At 38.7% G+C, this 16,850-nt stretch overlaps 1 protein-coding gene across 1 annotated transcript; it reads right to left on the reverse strand.

Moving 5' to 3' along the window:
* Positions 1–6,625: 6,625 nt before the first annotated feature.
* LOC115985447 (putative disease resistance protein RGA1) lies at positions 6,626–16,848 on the reverse strand. Its single transcript, XM_031108381.1, has 4 exons — positions 16,833–16,848; positions 15,973–16,521; positions 7,572–8,575; positions 6,626–7,393 (listed from the first exon to the last, which is right to left on the reverse strand). Exons 1-4 carry the CDS (start codon positions 16,846–16,848, stop codon positions 6,626–6,628), a joined length of 2,337 nt encoding a protein of 778 aa, XP_030964241.1.
* Positions 16,849–16,850: the final 2 nt, after the last annotated feature.

The following is a 16,850-nucleotide window of genomic DNA, read 5'->3' on the forward strand; positions in this document are numbered from 1 at the left end:
TTCATCTCCCAATTTTGCAATTATTGTCATATGACCCTCTCATCTACTGCCATTAAAATTAAAATGCTATTGTCAACCTTTAAAAATCATTGTAGTTTTTGTTTTTACAATTTATAATAATTAAAAATGACCACTAAAATTTCCAATAATTAGGAAATGATATAGAACCTTTTATTTTTATTTTTATTTATTTTTTTAAAATGAAGCCTATAACGACATTGTCTCATTCAAACTTAGTCCATTCACAATTGTGATCATTGCTATTGCCTCTTGTTAAAAATAGTCTCAAATTCTTAATTCGATTTGGTTTGAGTTTCCTTGTCAAGAAATGAAAGCTTATCATTTGGGTGGAAGACAAGGATTCTCATTGATATTAAAGGAAAAAAATGTATTCTTTGTTCAAGAAGTAATATGTATTTCTTGTCTATCAAGGAATAGAATTAGAGCTTTATAAATAGGTAATGTTGCAAAGGATTTGATGGTCTTTGCTCAAGGGTCTTCTCACATGAGGACAGGAGAAGACTTTTAGAAGAACGTGAGTTATTTTTTTTCAAAAAGTAGTTTGGTAGATTTTTTGGGATTAAAAGATTACCCGTTGTTATGTGTTGGAAGTTTATTTATTTATTTTTTTGGTGAGTGTAAGAGAGTTTTTAATGTAGACATGGATTTGGCCGAATTACATTAAATATTTGTCTCGTGTAGATATTTTAATTCGTGTGAATGTGCTTCTGCTAATCCTAATTCACAATAATTGATATTATAGATTTTTCTATCGCACAACACCCCTTCTTCTCTTCCCTATCACCTCCTCTCATTTAGAGGCACACATGATAGAAAACTACAAAAGAGATTCCCAAACTGCCAATTGTACAATGCCCATCAAGCACAATCACACAATCAAATAGCATAACCACCCAAAATTACAAGCACAACCACCCAAAACTGAAAACTCACTTGCCATTAGGGCTGTCTATAAGTTGGTTTGGGTTGAGTTTGTGTCCAACTCAAACTCAACCTCACAACATCGGGTGGGGAAAATCTTAACCCATAACCAACCTGAATGGAGCTTCAAATCGGCCGGATTGGGTCTTATCGGTTTAGAGTATGCTCCCAGGGTCAACATCTTGCCAATTTTGGCCAAAATCTTGTTGGATCTCATGAGATCTGGCCTATATTCCTCTAGATCTATCAAGATCTAGCTGAGATCCCTCTAGATTTGTCGAGATCTCCTTATATCAGAGGAGTTAAGAGTTTAGGCTTACTGGATTTTTGGCTGAAACTTGTGATTTCTTACGGGGAGAGGACAAGTCATTGGGTGGGTTGGGTTCATCGGTTTCTCAGATAGCCAAATTGCAACTCGAACTGACAGTATCAGGTCCTGGCATTGGTGACTTGTGGCCGATCAAACCACTGCTTGGATCGGGCGGTTATTGGGTGGAGAGCTACTAGTTCTGGCAGTTCTTTGGGTTAGGGCGGTTGGTGGACAGGCCTACTTGCCATAATAATATTTTGTTGGGGTCCTTTTTGTCACCTTACCATGCTTCAAACTTTGATTGGCTTGGCTTTCGGACCTGAGTTAAAGTTGATAAGTCGAGCCCGCTGTTTGCATCAACACAAGAGTTAAGAAGGCTCGTGAATTGTCTTGGAATTGCACTTTAGTCAACAAACCTGCAAAACAGAAGTAATATGTGATTTCCAACCAAGTATAGGGATGTACGATGTGGAATAACAAAAGTGGGTAAATTTGGAGCAATGTGGTAAGGGAGAAAAAAGACCCTCCGTTTGTGCTTCCTAACATAAAGAAAACTTATCGTGGCATCTACTGAATGTATTGGATAAAAACTGTGCATGAGAGAGTAATCTCTTCTCTCAGGCTGGGACATTTTTTTGGCTTTAATGGAAGTTGAGAGGATCTGCCAAGATCCTCTAGTTGAAGATCAAAGACACATATCGAGATAAGTTTAGGAGTCCAGCTTGGAACTGAACGCTAGCCCATAAGAAAAGACTAACAACCAATGTGTTTCTTATCCCCTGGAGGGGGAACTAGCCCAAGGCCTAAATTGCAGAGGAAGAATGCACGATAAGATTCTTAAGGTTGATTTTAATATAACTTAAATAACCACCCTACAATAGTACTAAGTCAGTGCAGCAATCCCAACCACAAGTCAGCATAGACAATTTATCCAGCAATTAATCAGTATAAGAAAAATTCAGTGGTTAATAACTCAGAAAGATGCTAACAACCTTTGCATTTCATCTTCTGGTAAGAAGTCAAAAAAATGAAAAAAACTCAATAATAACAGACATATCGTATTCATCAACAGTAAAACTATAAAATAATATGGGTTCTTCCCATTATAATCATAGAGAAAAGAGTGAAAACTCGGTGCAATTGAAGGGAAAAAAAGGGTGTCCAATCGTGTGCAACAGTGCTTCGAGCAAGCCTTCTTTCACAAAGCATACTTAGGTGATGACCATATGGTGGAGTTTTGTGTTGTTGTGATGGCGAGGTTAGTTCAATGAGGCTTCGAGAGTGGGTGTTCTATGAGAGGAATGAGCTATGTGAGAACTACAATTCAAAAGTAAGGGTGCTACGCATATTCTGCTTATTATTTTTTTGGGTTCCGCCTTCTTGGTTCATTTTCAACTGATGCCCTCACTTTTATAGTCTCTCGGAGTGAAATGATGAGGGTTGGTAGAAATGAGGAGGTCTGATTTGATAGGCCACGAGCTTTGATCGTTCTTTCTTAGTTCTTAGACAAAGATGGAGGAGTTCTTAGACTAGCTATCACTTCTGCAAGTTGAGCTGCCAATCACAAGACCAACTCCCCTTGACCACCCCAAGGCCTCTTGAAGATTATGAATTTCTATAATGGTTTTTAGCACCAAGCTTCAATAAAGATCACTCAAAGTATCTAATTGTGTAAGGCTTAGGTCTCCTATCTAAGGATTTGGCAATTTGAGAAGGTAAAGGTAGAGACTACAATGGGCTTTTCTCCTAAGGAAAATAGGTGGTTAACTGATTTCTCTCAAGTTTGCAATCTTGCTCAACCGAGATGATAGGCAAGGGCCAAGCGTGACTCTTTGCCTGACTGCTTTTTGAAATCCACACTTGCTTGACAGTTCAGCTGACAGCCTTATCTCACTTGACCGAGATTCTTCAGGCATCAGCTCCAATTACAGCACTTGGACTCTCATCTCAAATACATTCAAACCCAAAATTGTACAAATACATAGGAATTTAATTTGCACGAAATACACGAAAATTTGGCACTGAATATGCCAATGCTTAAATCCTAGCAGGCGGCAAAGTTTATCTAACTTTGAAAGTAACAGTTATAATGGATGACTAAGAAATAATTCTAAATCAGAGCATAACAGAGAGAGGAAAAAAAAGCATATCATTCATTTGTTTTGTTTTGCTTTTTTCTTTCTTTGGAATGAGCTAGATTTTATTCAACAAACAAACAAGAAGCAGCAAGTTGCAAACTATACCATCATCAAAACAAAACCAAACTAAATACACTCAGCCAGCTGTAGGATAAAAAAAACCAGCACCAAATCCAATCAAAAACAGCAAAGGAATTCTCCAATGGCTACACAGAATCCTATTTTGGATAGAATTCCTTCTAAGCTGCACCAGCTTAATTTTTTCATCATGAATACTGAAAAGAGTAATTTTGGATGTGTATAACCTCATTTAGTGCTCATATGTTATGCTGGGCCCGCACTATGTTATGCTGCAACTTGGGATGAAGTCAGTAAATCAAATAATCGTGTATTACCCTTTTGCCTTTGAATTAGGCAAAGTGAATTAATTTGGTTGTTCTTCAGCCTGGCTTATATCATTCATGTTGATTCCTGCAACAAATGAAAGCATCACCATTAAATTGCTAGAGCATTCTAGTTAATATATATATATATATATATATAAATAAACCTTCTGACATTCTCAATTATTTGTTTCTCAAAAAAAAAAAAAAAATCTCAATTATTTATTTATTTTTTCTTTGATTTTCACTGAAACTGCAGTTTCACATGTAGAGAAACCAATAAAGTTGCTATATATAGTCAAAAGAGTTTATAGTTCACATACAAGAATTTGTGATGTAATAGTAATTCGTAAAACAGAAAGAACTAACCTCCACAGAATGTAAAGGCAAACTCTTTGTTGTAGTCTGACCACTTTTCTTCAATTTCCCTCTAGATCTTCTCAGCTGCCTTCTTCTCCTTTTCTGCATTAGTGGCCACATCCCACTTTTCCTTCAGCTTCTTTCCATCGGTGTCGATTATTTTCTTCTCTTCCCTTGCTTTTCCCTTTTGTTTTAGATCATTTATCTGTCCTTTGGCTCCAGATATACTCTTTCCAACTGTTGACGTTTTTTGCTTGTGCACTTTCTGTTGTAGCTCATTGATCTGTGATTCATTAATACTCTGAATTGTTGCCTCAACTGAATCAAGCTTCAAGAAATTTTCTTTATTCTTTTCTAGTTGAGATACTATCTCAGCCATAGGCTTGATCAGATTGGTGCACCTTTCAATGGTGTCATTGGCTTGGCAGAAATGGCTTTCAGAACTGTGAAGTCCTTTAAGAATTGAAGCACTAGGGATTTCATTCCAATCGAGTTGCCATGACTCATCCAAGTCACACAACAATTCTAATGCCAAATTTAAAGAAATGGAATGACCAGGAAAAAGTGCAGAAGAGAAGTCGGTTGCTAATACAGTTTTACAATGTCCAATGCATTGTCTATGTCAGATTGACCTGGCCTGGCTTTCTTGGGCTGCACATTTGTTATGAAACAGCTGGATGCAGACTAACAAGTTTCAGAATTGGCTCCCAAGTGTAGAAGGACTCCATATCATCATCCTCACTGTCATTAGACACAGTAGAAGCCTCTTCATGCCCAACCATTGGTGGAGCATTTAATCCAGTAGTTTCATATGTTGGAGTAGTTACTGCAACTGATGACTTTTCAAGTTCTGTAGTAGGAATGTAGGATGACAGATTGATGGTTTTACGTGTTTCTTCTCTGCAGCTTCTGTGTGCTTCTTTGAGGCTGACCTAGGGACCAAATGAGTTTCTTTTTCCTTCTTCTTCCTCATCTACTAGTTGTGGAGACCTGATGCTTGTTTATAGAATTCATTGGAAGAATCCTTCATAATAGATAAAACATAATGAGAAATTATTGTTCAAGGCAAAGAGAATTTTAAGATGATCAGATTGAGAAAGATGGTAACTTTTGTACCTATCAAAAAAAGAAAGGCAATAACCTTTTTGGATCCGGTCTCTTCCTGTTCTGCTTTTGGTTCATTTAGTACCTCATCAACAGCTTCTGTAGTTGGCCCTTATAAAAACTGTGAATCAATTCTAACACGATCAAGAACATTATTTACAAAATGAGAATATACCTCTTCTCCATACTAAGGTAAATGGATTCATGAAGACTAAAAAAAGTCAATGTCACATATAGGTAGTTAAATGTGGGGAGTGATACTCTCTCTTTCTCTCTTAAATGATTGAGGTTTGTCCCAGGGGTTAGGAGAGAGAGATTTGAAACAGTAAGCTTCATTTCATGGTGTGTGGTCTGCAGTCAATTGTGTTTAACTCTTGGGATTAAAAGAAGTGAACTTCTTTACAAGCTGATGATTAGCACGTATCTAATTATATTTTGGATAAATTTATTTCTATCAATTAAATCATAGATTTTTCAGTCAGAGAAGTTTTGTTTGCAGTGCAAAGAGTTGGACAACGATGAGTTGGTTCTTTCTCAATAACACTACCAAACAACATAATCGAATTGTGAAGCAAACCATCTTTTTAAGGGTGGAATAAGATAATTATATATATAAAAAAAAGGATGGAATAAGATACATGAGAGAGCACCATATTATGGTGTGATTAGCTCATACACTAACACAAGGTGGAGTCAAGAAAAAGAGAATGTTTTGCCTTTTACCTTTTGATTTTGCTTTAAGCAAGATGAATTTGGTTTGTTTTTAGCCTGGTGTGCATCATTTATTCTATCGCTGAAACAAATGAAATATATTAATAACTTTTAAGGAGAATTCTTGTTAAGCTTATAATGCTAACATAAATATACAGATTCTCAATTTTTAGTTTTATTTTTTTGGTTTATTCAATTGTGGTTTAATCTTCACTGCAAGTTCACATCTGGAGAAACTGATAGAAAAAGCCATAATAAATACTATAGCATGTTGCATGTGTGAGGCAAAACACAAAAAGGTCAAAAGAAGCAGAGAAACAATGCTATAAGACACACACACACAAAGTGTGAATGTGAAGAGGTTGCAGTTTGAACGTTTAAATCTTGGTTTTATGCAGGGAAGTTCAAGACTTCATGTCACAATTAGGGGAAAATTTTCTGTAGCAATAAATATTAATATTCCATTTTACCAGGTCCAGAGAAACATAAATTCCATCCAAACAAATTAAATAGAGTAAGTTCATGTAGAAAATGTTAGTATATTTCAAAGACTACATAGTTAGTTGGCATATTAGAATCTATGGTGGTAAATAGTTGACATTCTATGATAATAGTAATTAGTGAAACAGTGTATAGTATGCGAAGTACTAACCTCCCAAGTGTGGAAGAAAGTGATACTAAGCTGATGTTGAAGAAGCTGTAGGGAAATCAATCTCCAGGTCAGGAATGTGCATAACCTTTGGCCTATCTGGACCTCCTCCACCTCCTTCCTCCATTTGACAACGCTCTGTCAATAGTGGACATCTTTGTATTTGCAAATGTTGAAGAGAGCTAGGAAGCCCATCTTCAGGCAAGGACTGGAGCATAGGGCAGTCCTCAATGTAAAGGTCTTTGAGCGAAGGGAGGCTTTTCAGTATCTCCTTGGGGCCTAGAGACTGTAGAAAGGGGCATGAGCCAATACTTAAACACTCCAGCGTAGCAGGTAGCTCCTCTGTTAATTTCACAAGCATTGGACAGTTTCGAATGGAAAGTAGTGTGAGAGATAACAAAGTTGACAGTGACGCTTCTTTGCTTTCGGACAAAGACATCAGATCTTTGCAATCACGAATGTACAATGCCTTGAGGCCAGGAAGCTGGGGCCATTGTGGAAGTGAGGTGAGGTTTGAGACGCCGGATATAACCAGTGAGTATAGAGAGCTAGTATTTGCTATTGCCCTCACTAATGTTCCATCAAGACATGCATCCAGTGCTAAATGCTGAAGACGTTCAGCAAAATGTGGTTGTGGGAGAGCAACTAATAACTCACACCCACTGATCTCCAACTTTTGTGGAGCGAAGTCTATTGGCAGTGTCTGTAACTTGGGGCAGCTTGTTACATTCAGTTCCAACAAATTAAACCAGGACCCACACATAGGCTCCCAAGCCGTCACTACTTCACTCCAATCCTCCAGAATAAGATTGTCAATAAGAGTTAGAAACATCAAACTTGGGGCCACTGGAAGAGCCCTTAGGGATTTGCAGCTTTTGATCTTCAAAGTTCTCAACTTTGGAAAGCAGTTGGGTAGCTCCCTCAGTTTGGGGCAGTTGCTAAACTTTAGCCGTGAGAGGGAAAGGGCATCTGACCTCTGGCCATTTCTCCAACTCCTGCATACCTTTGACGCAGAGAACTCGAAGATTGGGTATCTCACCAAGAGTGAGAGTTTTGCAATTTGTGCAATCATTCAAGGTAATACTAACCAAATTTTGGAGCTGCCCTTCTCTCATCCAAGCTGGAAATTCATTGCCCCTGTATTGACAAATTTGGAGCTCTTTGAGGTTTGAGTGAGGTTGTAGGCCTTCAAGTACAATTTTTTCAGTTGCATCATCATGTGTATTGACAACCCTGTCACTCCATTCAAACACCAACTTCCTAAGGTACTTCTTCTCATTCATCTTAGCCTCCACTACATTAACCACATTTTCTAGCTGTGAGATATGTAATGTTCCTGAGAGATATGCCATGTTCTTCAGTTCTTCAATTCTGTATCCAATCTTGTTGCCAACCCGAAATGCATGCCAATTCTGCAGACGGGTTAAGTTCCCCACTTTTGGAGGCAGGACGGAGAACTTGAACCAGAATAAATCCTCGAGCTCCATATGTCGCAAATTAACCAAGTTCCCAAGGTCCTTGGGCAATTTGAAAAGCCAAGGGCACCCCAAGAGTTTCAGTGTTTCCAAATTATAGAGATTACAAATTGAGTTGGGCAGAAATTTGATTTCTGTTCTAGAGAGGTCAAGGTAGCGTAACAACTTCAACTCATCAATTGAGCTGGGCAATTCCAAGATCATACTTGAACTAAGATCCAAGGTCCGGAAGTATCTCATTGTATGAAATGCTCTGTCAAGGGCTTGACCAAAGTTTTTCAGGTAGTGACTAGGAAATAGAAGTGACCGCAGCTTCCTAGCATTCTCAACAATCGTCAACATAGGCTGCTCGACATCTTTACCAAGCAAGCTCACATGATGAGATTGTTCAGAGAAACTGTATGACCTGTTATCATTTATCAGACAACAATTGGGGCTTGAAATTGATAGTGCCAATTCATGGATAAGATCATGCATGTTGAATATCTCCTTGTCGTCAATGACTGAAACTTGAAAGATCTTACTAAGAGCTCATCAAAATATGCAATTCCAATCTCCTCCTCCATCCCTTATTCTTGAGCTTGTATAAACCTTTGCGCAAGCTAGAGCTTGACCAATTGAATCCAATTCTTCCTTGTGGAAAACGTAGGCCTTAGGAAATAAGGAGCAGTAGGAGAAACAACGCTTTAGATGAGAAGGTAGATGGTCATAGCTCAATTTCAGAATAGCCAAAATTTTGGGCTTGCCATTTCTAGAGTTCTGGTTCTCTATCTCCCACATTTCACTGCTTTGAATTTTCTGCCATTTTTTTACATCATCAACACAACCACGCAAGAGACCTCCCATTGCTTTGACTGCCAATGGGAGACCTTTGCACTTTCTGACGATTTGTCTACCAATGTCTTCCAAAACTTTTTGCCTTTGGCTAGACAAACTTTCACCCTAAAATGCAATTTTTGCAAACAAGGACCTGTTGGGCTTTGTGGAGCCTAGTTGTGTTTAATCCGGTTGACGACCCGACCCGACCCTAATAATGCTGCGTGGTTTTTAATGGGAGATTTTCTAAGGCTTAGTCCATGGAGTGGAGGCTTGGGCCGATAGGTCTAAGCTGGAGCGCTCATTTTTTTGGCCGTTTTATAGCCCATTGTGAATCCTGTGTGCAGGATGTAAAAACCGTTTTTTGGTGATTAGGGTTTTATTATGTTGTTGTCGTTCTTGAGAGACCTAAACACTGTACTGCTGCACTTTGTAATTTTTCCTTGATAATAGTGAAATCCTTGCAACTCCGTGAACGTAGGCAAATTGCTGAACCACGTAAACATTGTCTCGTGCATGTGATTGTTTTTCTTTGGTGTGTTTTCTCTATTTTTTGTTTCTCACAGGTTGGGAATTTCGGGTTAATTCCCTACAACTGGTATCAGAGCCTAGGGTTAGGTTTGAGTGGGAGTAATGGTAGAGGAAGCAGGAAAGGCGTCTGGAATAGAAAATTTTGATGGCACAGACTTTGCGTATTAAAGGATGCAGATTGAAGATTATCTCTATGGGAGGAAATTGCATTTGCCTCTTTTGGGGACAAAACTTGAGACTATGAAGGCTGAGGAATGAGCTTTTCTTGACAGACAGGTACTAGGAGTTATGAGGTTAACTCTGTCTAGGTCTGTTGCACACAATGTTGTAAAGGAGAAGACTATAGCAGATCTGATGAAGGCCTTGTTTGGTATGTACGAAAAGCCGTCAGCAAATAACAAGGTGCATTTGATGAAGAAATTGTTCAATTTGAAGATGGCAGAGAATGCATTAGTAGTACAACATCTGAACGAATTTAACACCATCACAAATCAATTGTCGTCTATAGAAATTGATTTTGATGATGAGATTCGTGCACTGATCGTTTTGGCTTCTTTGCCAAACAGTTGAGAGGCAATGAGGATGATAGTAAGTAATTCTACAGGAAAGGAAAAATTGAAGTACAATGACATACGAGATTTAATTCGCAGAAGAGATGCAGGTGAAACCCCAGGATCTGGTTTTGCCCTAAACCTTGAGACAAGAGGCAGAGGTAATGACAGAAATTCAAATCGGGGCAGATCAAAATTTAGAAATTCTAATCAGAACAGAAGTAAATCTAGATCAGGCCAACAAGTACAATGCTGGAACTATGGGAAAACAGGTCACTTTAGGGGGCAATGCAAAAGTCCTAAGAAGAAGAATGAAAATGCCTTTGCTAATGCTGTAATAGAAGAGGTATACGATGCATTACTTTTTGCAGAAGACAGTCCACTTGATGATTGGGTTTTGGGCTCAGGAGTTTCATTTCATACCACTCCACATCGAGAAATCATACAGAATTATGTTGCAGGTGATTTTGGTAAGGTGTATTTGGCTGATGGTTTAGCCTTAGATGTTGTGGGTATGAGAGATGTCCGGATATTGTTACCCAATGGTCTGTTTGGTTACTGGAGAAGGTTTGACATATTCTTGACCTGAGGAGGAATCTGATTTCTATTGGACAACTTGATGATGAAGGTCATGCAATACTATTTGTTGGTGGTACTTGGAAGGTTACAAAGGGAGCAAGGGTATTGGCTCGTGAAAAGAAGACTGGTACTCTATATATTACCTCAAGTCCAAGAGACATAATTGTAGTTACTGATTCAAGTACTGATACAAGCTTATGGCATTGCAGACTTAGTCACATGACATAAATTCAAATCGGGGCAGATCAAAATTTAGAAATTCTAATCAGAACAGAATTAAATCTAGATCAGGCCAACAAGTACAATGCTGGAACTGTGGAAAAACAGGTCACTTTAGGGGGCAATGTAAAAGTCCTAAGAAGAAGAATGAAGATGCCTCTGCTAATGCTGTAATAGAAGAGGTACAAGATGCATTACTTCTTGCAGTAGACAGTCCACTTGATGATTGGGTTTTGGGCTCAAGAGTTTCGTTTCATACCACTCCACATTGAGAAATCATACAGAATTATATTGCAGGTGATTTTGGTAAGGTGTATTTGGCTAATGGTTTAGCCTTGGATGTTGTGGGTATGGGAGACTTCCGGATATTGTTACCTAATGGTTTGTTTGGTTACTGGAGAAGGTTTGACATATTCCTAACATGAGGAGGAATCTGATTTCTATTGGACAACTTGATGATGAAGGACATGCAATACTATTTGTTGGTGGTACTTGAAAGGTTACAAAGGGAGCTAGGGTATTGGCTCGTGAAAAGAAGACTGGTACTCTATATATGACCTCAAGTCCAAGAGACACAATTGTAGTTACTGATTCAATTACTGATACAAGCTTATGGCATCACGGACTTAGTCACATGAGTGAGAAAGGGATGAAGATGCTGCTGTCAAAAGGAAAGTACCAGAATTGACGTCCATTGATTTTGACATGTGTGAAAGTTGCATCTTAGGAAAGCAAAAAAAGGAGAGCTTCTTGAAAACTGGTAGGACACCAAAGGCTAAAAAATTGGAGTTAATACACATTGATTTATGAGGGCCCTTCTCTGGTTGCATCCCTTGGAGGTTCAAGGTACTACATCACTTTTATTGATGACTCAAGTAGAAAGGTATGAGTTTATTTTTTGAAAAATAAATCGAATGTATTTGAAACTTTTAAGAAGTGGAAGGCCGTTGTTGAGACAAAAATATGTTTGAAAGTAAAATGTTTAAGGTCAGATAATGGAGGAGAGTACATAGATGGAGGGTTCAGTAAGTATTGTGTTGCACATGGAATTAGGATGGAGAAGACCATTCCTAGGACACTACAGCAGAATGGCATGGCTGAGCGCATGAACAAAACTCTCAATGAGCGTGCTCGGAGTATGAGGTTGCATGCTGGACTACTAAAAACTTTCTAGGCTAATGCTGTTAGCACTGCAGCTTACCTAATAAACCGAGGACCATCAGTTCCCATGGAGTTCAAACTTCTTGAGGAGGTTTGGAACAGTAAAGAGGTAAAGTTTTCATATTTAAAAGTTTTTAGTTGTGTTTCTTATGTTCATATTGATTCTGATGCTCGTAGTAAACTTGATGCAAAGTTTAAAATATGTTTTTTCATTGGCTATGGTGATGAGAAATTTGGCTATAGGTTTTGGGATGAACAAAACAGAAAAATCATCAGGAGTAGAAATGTGATATTTAATGAATAGGTTATGTACAAGGATAGGTCAACTGTAGTGTTAGATGTTACAGAGATAGATCAAAAGAAATCTGAGTTTGTCAACTTAGATGAATTGACTAAAAGTACTGTCCAGAAAAAGGGTGAAGAAGATAAGGAGAATGTAAATTCACAAGTAGATTCTAGTACACCTATAACTGAAGTCCGCAGATCTTCCAAAAACATTAGACCTCTACAGCGTTATTCACCCGCTCTAAATTATCTCCTGTAGACTGATGGTGGTGAGCCAGAGTGTTATGATGAAGCCTTGCAAGAAAAGAATTCAAGCAAGTGGGAGTTAGCCATGAAGGATGAAATGGATTCCTTGTTGGGGAATCAAACATGGGAATTGACTGAATTACTAGTAGGAAAGAAGGCTTTGCACAACAAGTGGGTATATAGAACAAAGAATGAGCATAATGGTAGCAAACGTTACAAGGCCAAATTAGTTGTTAAAGGGTTCCAGCAGAAGGAGGACATTGACTACACAGAGATATTTTCTCCAGTTGTGAAGATGTCAACAATTAGACTGGTATTGGGAATCGTGGCTGTAGAAAATTTACATCTTGAGTAGTTAGAAGTGAAGACGGCATTCTTTCATGGTGACTTGGAGGAAGACCTTTACAGGATTCAGCTAGAAGGGTTCATTGTTCAAGGATAAGAGAATCTAGTCTGCAAACTGAGAAAGAGCTTGTATGGCCCAAAACAAGCTCCTAGATAGTGGTACAAGAAATTTGACAATTTTATGCATAGAATTGGGTTCAAGAGATGTGAAGCTGATCACTGTTGTTATATTAAGTCTTTTGACAATTCTTTCATCATATTACTGTTATATGTGGATGATATGCTTATTGCAGGGTCTAGCATTGAGTAGGAATGGAAACGGGTCAGGTTCGGGCTGGGTTTTTTCATACCCGGACCCGACTTGTGGGCTTGAACCTGCGGCCCAGACTCGGCCTATTTATTAAACAATTTTTTTTTTCTTTTGGAGCCTAAACCTGCCCCGTTGGGCCCTACAGGCCCCGTTTCGGTCAACCAGATTTAGGCCAATCCATGGCCCAACCGAAGAAAAAAAAAAGAAAAAAGAATTGAAGCCTAAACCCTAACGAAAATCTAATCACAGTTTAGTAACTAAACTTATTCAAAAACCTCAAAATCAAACTATAAACCAAAAAAATACATGAGAATTGAATCAAAGCAATGAATAATTAAAACTCTAACGATTCCTCCTTTTTCTCACTTTCTCGGTAACTAAACAGAGCCAGAAAATCATGATTCACAAACCCAAAATCACAAACACAGAAATCCCAAAATCACAAACACAGAAATCGTTGAATATACATGTTTAAATAGAAATAATGACAACAAATATTCTTCAACGACAAGTTGTTTGGGGGTTTGGTGGCTTTGAATTTGCTGAGGGATAGTGGGGGTTTCGATTAGAGGGTGAAGGAAATGTTGAGTACGAAATGTCCATCAGATGATGCTGCACCTGCATCGCCTGTTTACAGGTTTTCTGGGCTTGGTTGGGGCTATCGTGGTGAGAAGAGAGGTGAGTGAGTAAGGCTCGATTGTGGCTGTGGTGGTCAGAGGAGAAGAGAGTGAGTGAGTGAGAGTGGGAGAGGACTAAGGGAGGCGTGAGCTGAAATGATGGAGTGAGGGTGAGGAGGGACCGAGGGAGGCGTGAGCTGTTGTTGAAAAAAATAATGGACTTAGGGTCAGTTATAGGGGGTTTTTTGTAATTTTAGGGTAACTGGGTTATATCTGGGTTGGGTTTCGAGTCAGGTTTCAAATTTTTTTTGATAAAACCTGGACCCGACCCAGACCTGCTTTGGGTTTTTTTTTTTTTTTAAAAAAACACATACCCGACCCTATTCCTAATCAGACCGGGTAAAACCCGGCCCATTAGGGTTGGGCTGGGCCGGGTCGGGTACCTGCGGGTCGGGCAAAAATTGCCATCCCTAGCATAGAGGAGATTAATAATCTAAATAAGCAATTGTCGAAACAGTTTGCATTGAAGGATTTGGGAGTTGCAAAGCAAATCCTTGGTATGAGAATCATTAGTGACAAGGCTAATGGTACATTGAAGCTTTCACAGTTAGAGTATGTGAAGAAAGTTCTCAGCAGATTCAACATGAATGAAGCTAAACTAGTGAGCACACCCTTGGGTAGTCATTTCAAACTAAGCAAAGAACAGTCACCGAAGACAGAAGAAGAAAGGGACCATATGAGTAAGGTGCTCTATGCCTTAGCTATTGGCAGCTTGATGAATGCTATGGTGTGTACAAGGCCATACATTGCACATGCAGTGGGAGTTGTGAGTAGATTCATGAATGGTTTCTGAGATATCTGAAGGGTTCATTAGATACATGAGTGCCAGGAAAGCAGCATTGGGAGGCAGTCAAGTGGTTTCTGAGATATCTGAAGGGTTTATTAGATACATGTCTTTGCTTCACAGGTGCAAGTTTGAAACTGCAGGGTTATGTAGATGCTGATTTTACTGGTGATATTGATAGTAGAAAGAGTACCATTGGGTTTGTTTTTACTTTGGATGGTACAGCTATATCATGGGCTTCAAATCTACAAAAGATTGTCACTTTGTCTACTACAGAAGCTGAGTATGTTGCAGCAACTGAAATCGGAAAGGAGATGATTTGGCTACATGGTTTCTTAGATGAATTGGGTAAAAAGCAGGAGATGGGCATTTTACATAGTGATAGTCAGAGTGCAATCTTTTTAGCCAAAAATTCGACTTTTCATTCAAAGTCGAAACATATACAGACAAAATACCACTTTATCTGTTACCTTGTTGAAGATAAGCTGGTAATACTTGAGAAGATTTGTGGATCTAAGAACCCGACAAACATGTTGACTAAGGGTGTCACTATTGAGAAGCTGAAGCTGTGTGCAGCTTTAGTTGGCCTTCTAGCTTGAGGATAGGAGGATGAGTTGTAGGGATGAGGGATTGTGTTTTGGAGGATTACGGTTGATGTTGGTGATTGAACTAGTCTCTAAGTGGGAGATTTGTTGGGTTTTGTAGAGTCTAGTTGTGTTTGATCCGGTTGATGACCCAAATAATGTTGCGTGGTTTTTAATGGGAGATTTTATGAGGCTTAGTCCATGGAGTGGAGGCTTAGGCTTGCCCAAGCCGGATTGCTCATTTTTTTGGCCAGTTTTGTAGCCAATTGTGAATCTTGTGCGTAGGCAAATTGCCGAACCATGTAAATATTGTCTTGTGCGTGTGATTGTTTTTTTTTTGGCCTGTGTTTTCTCTATTTTTTGTTTCTCACAGGTTGAGAATTTTGGGTTAATTTCCTACAGGACTAGCATTCCTCTTTCGACAAATACCCCAAAAGATGGGAATGTTGTGTGCCTATGATATCCTTAACCTTGGTAATCCGACTGATGACCAAGAATTTGCTTCCCTTTGCCCCTTGTTTCAAGAGATCCTTTAGGGGCTTCCATTTTAGGTAATCCACGGTCCAGACATCATCTAGAACAAGTAAGAAATGTTGTCTTGCCAAGTATTCTAGAAGCTGGGACTGCAGGTGGCTTGTGGAGATGTCATCCAATTTCATCTTGGAATGAAATTGTATCATTTCTTTTAGAATCCTGGTCAGGTCAAATTGGATTGTGACACAAACCCACATCCTGGATTCAAAATGGCCAGTTACGCTGTTGTCGTTGAAAACAAGCTAAGCAAGTGTTGTTTTACCCAAGCCCCCCCATACCGATGATGGGAATCACAGAAATTTCTCCTTCTTTATCGAATTCATTCAATAGTAGCATATGTGTTATCCTTTCTTTATCATCCTCCCTGTCAACTACATTTGACTTGTCCACAAAATAGCCTGTGTAGTTTGGGCTCTCAATCTCACGGCCATTAACTTTGATGTCAAGATGAAAACCTTCCATTTCTTTGGCAATCCTATTGAATGTTTCTGTAATCTTTTTGACACAATGTATTGCATCATGTTTATAGGATATTTTGGATTTACTCAGATGAGGCTGGATTATATCTTCCTTCTGCCTTTGTTTCCAAAGAAAGGCTTCTGTTGTAATAGTATCCAATGCATCTTCTGCATCAAAAGCTGCCTCCTGGAGCTTTTTGAGCCAATCTTTCAGATGTGGATCATTCACTTGCTTGTTCTCTGCATCTTCAACCACACCTTGGATACTAGTGAGCTTACTTTCCAAGTCTTTTATATCTTCCTTCACGCCATGGACCTGAGAAAACTCCTCTTGGATTAAGGAGGTAGTACTTTTTGTAAAGGATGGTGCTGCATCAGTTAAATCAGTTAATAGACAAGCTCAAAGTTGTATTAGTGCTACTTAAACGACTTGTAGTTTATTCATAGTGTTGTAAACCTGTATGTAGTTTAGGATAAGGCTTGGAGTGTTAGTTAGTTACACTGTTAAGTCCATGTGTCTCTATTCTATTGGACACTAAACAATTCTGTTAGGATAGAGTTTTTGGTGTCTAATTAGTTATGATTGGTTAGCATATATATGATGTATTACATGTAATCTATACAATACAAGATACAAAATTCTCTTTTCCTTTCTCTTCTAGAATATTCTCTCTAAGAACCACAGTTTTCTTTCATCT

This window comes from Quercus lobata, chromosome 4 (assembly GCF_001633185.2).
Source record: "Quercus lobata isolate SW786 chromosome 4, ValleyOak3.0 Primary Assembly, whole genome shotgun sequence".
Classification (NCBI taxonomy): Eukaryota; Viridiplantae; Streptophyta; class Magnoliopsida; order Fagales; family Fagaceae; genus Quercus; species Quercus lobata.

Bases quoted from the DNA above. Each gene is read 5' to 3' on its own strand.
- LOC115985447 (XM_031108381.1), bottom strand. The intron at 8,576-15,972 runs GTATGGGGGGGC...TTCAAGTTTCAG, and splicing joins TTCTGTGATTCCCATCATCG to TCATTGACGACAAGGAGATA. The intron at 7,394-7,571 runs GTCAGATGCCCT...CTTATTCTGGAG, and splicing joins AGTTGGAGAAATGGCCAGAG to GATTGGAGTGAAGTAGTGAC.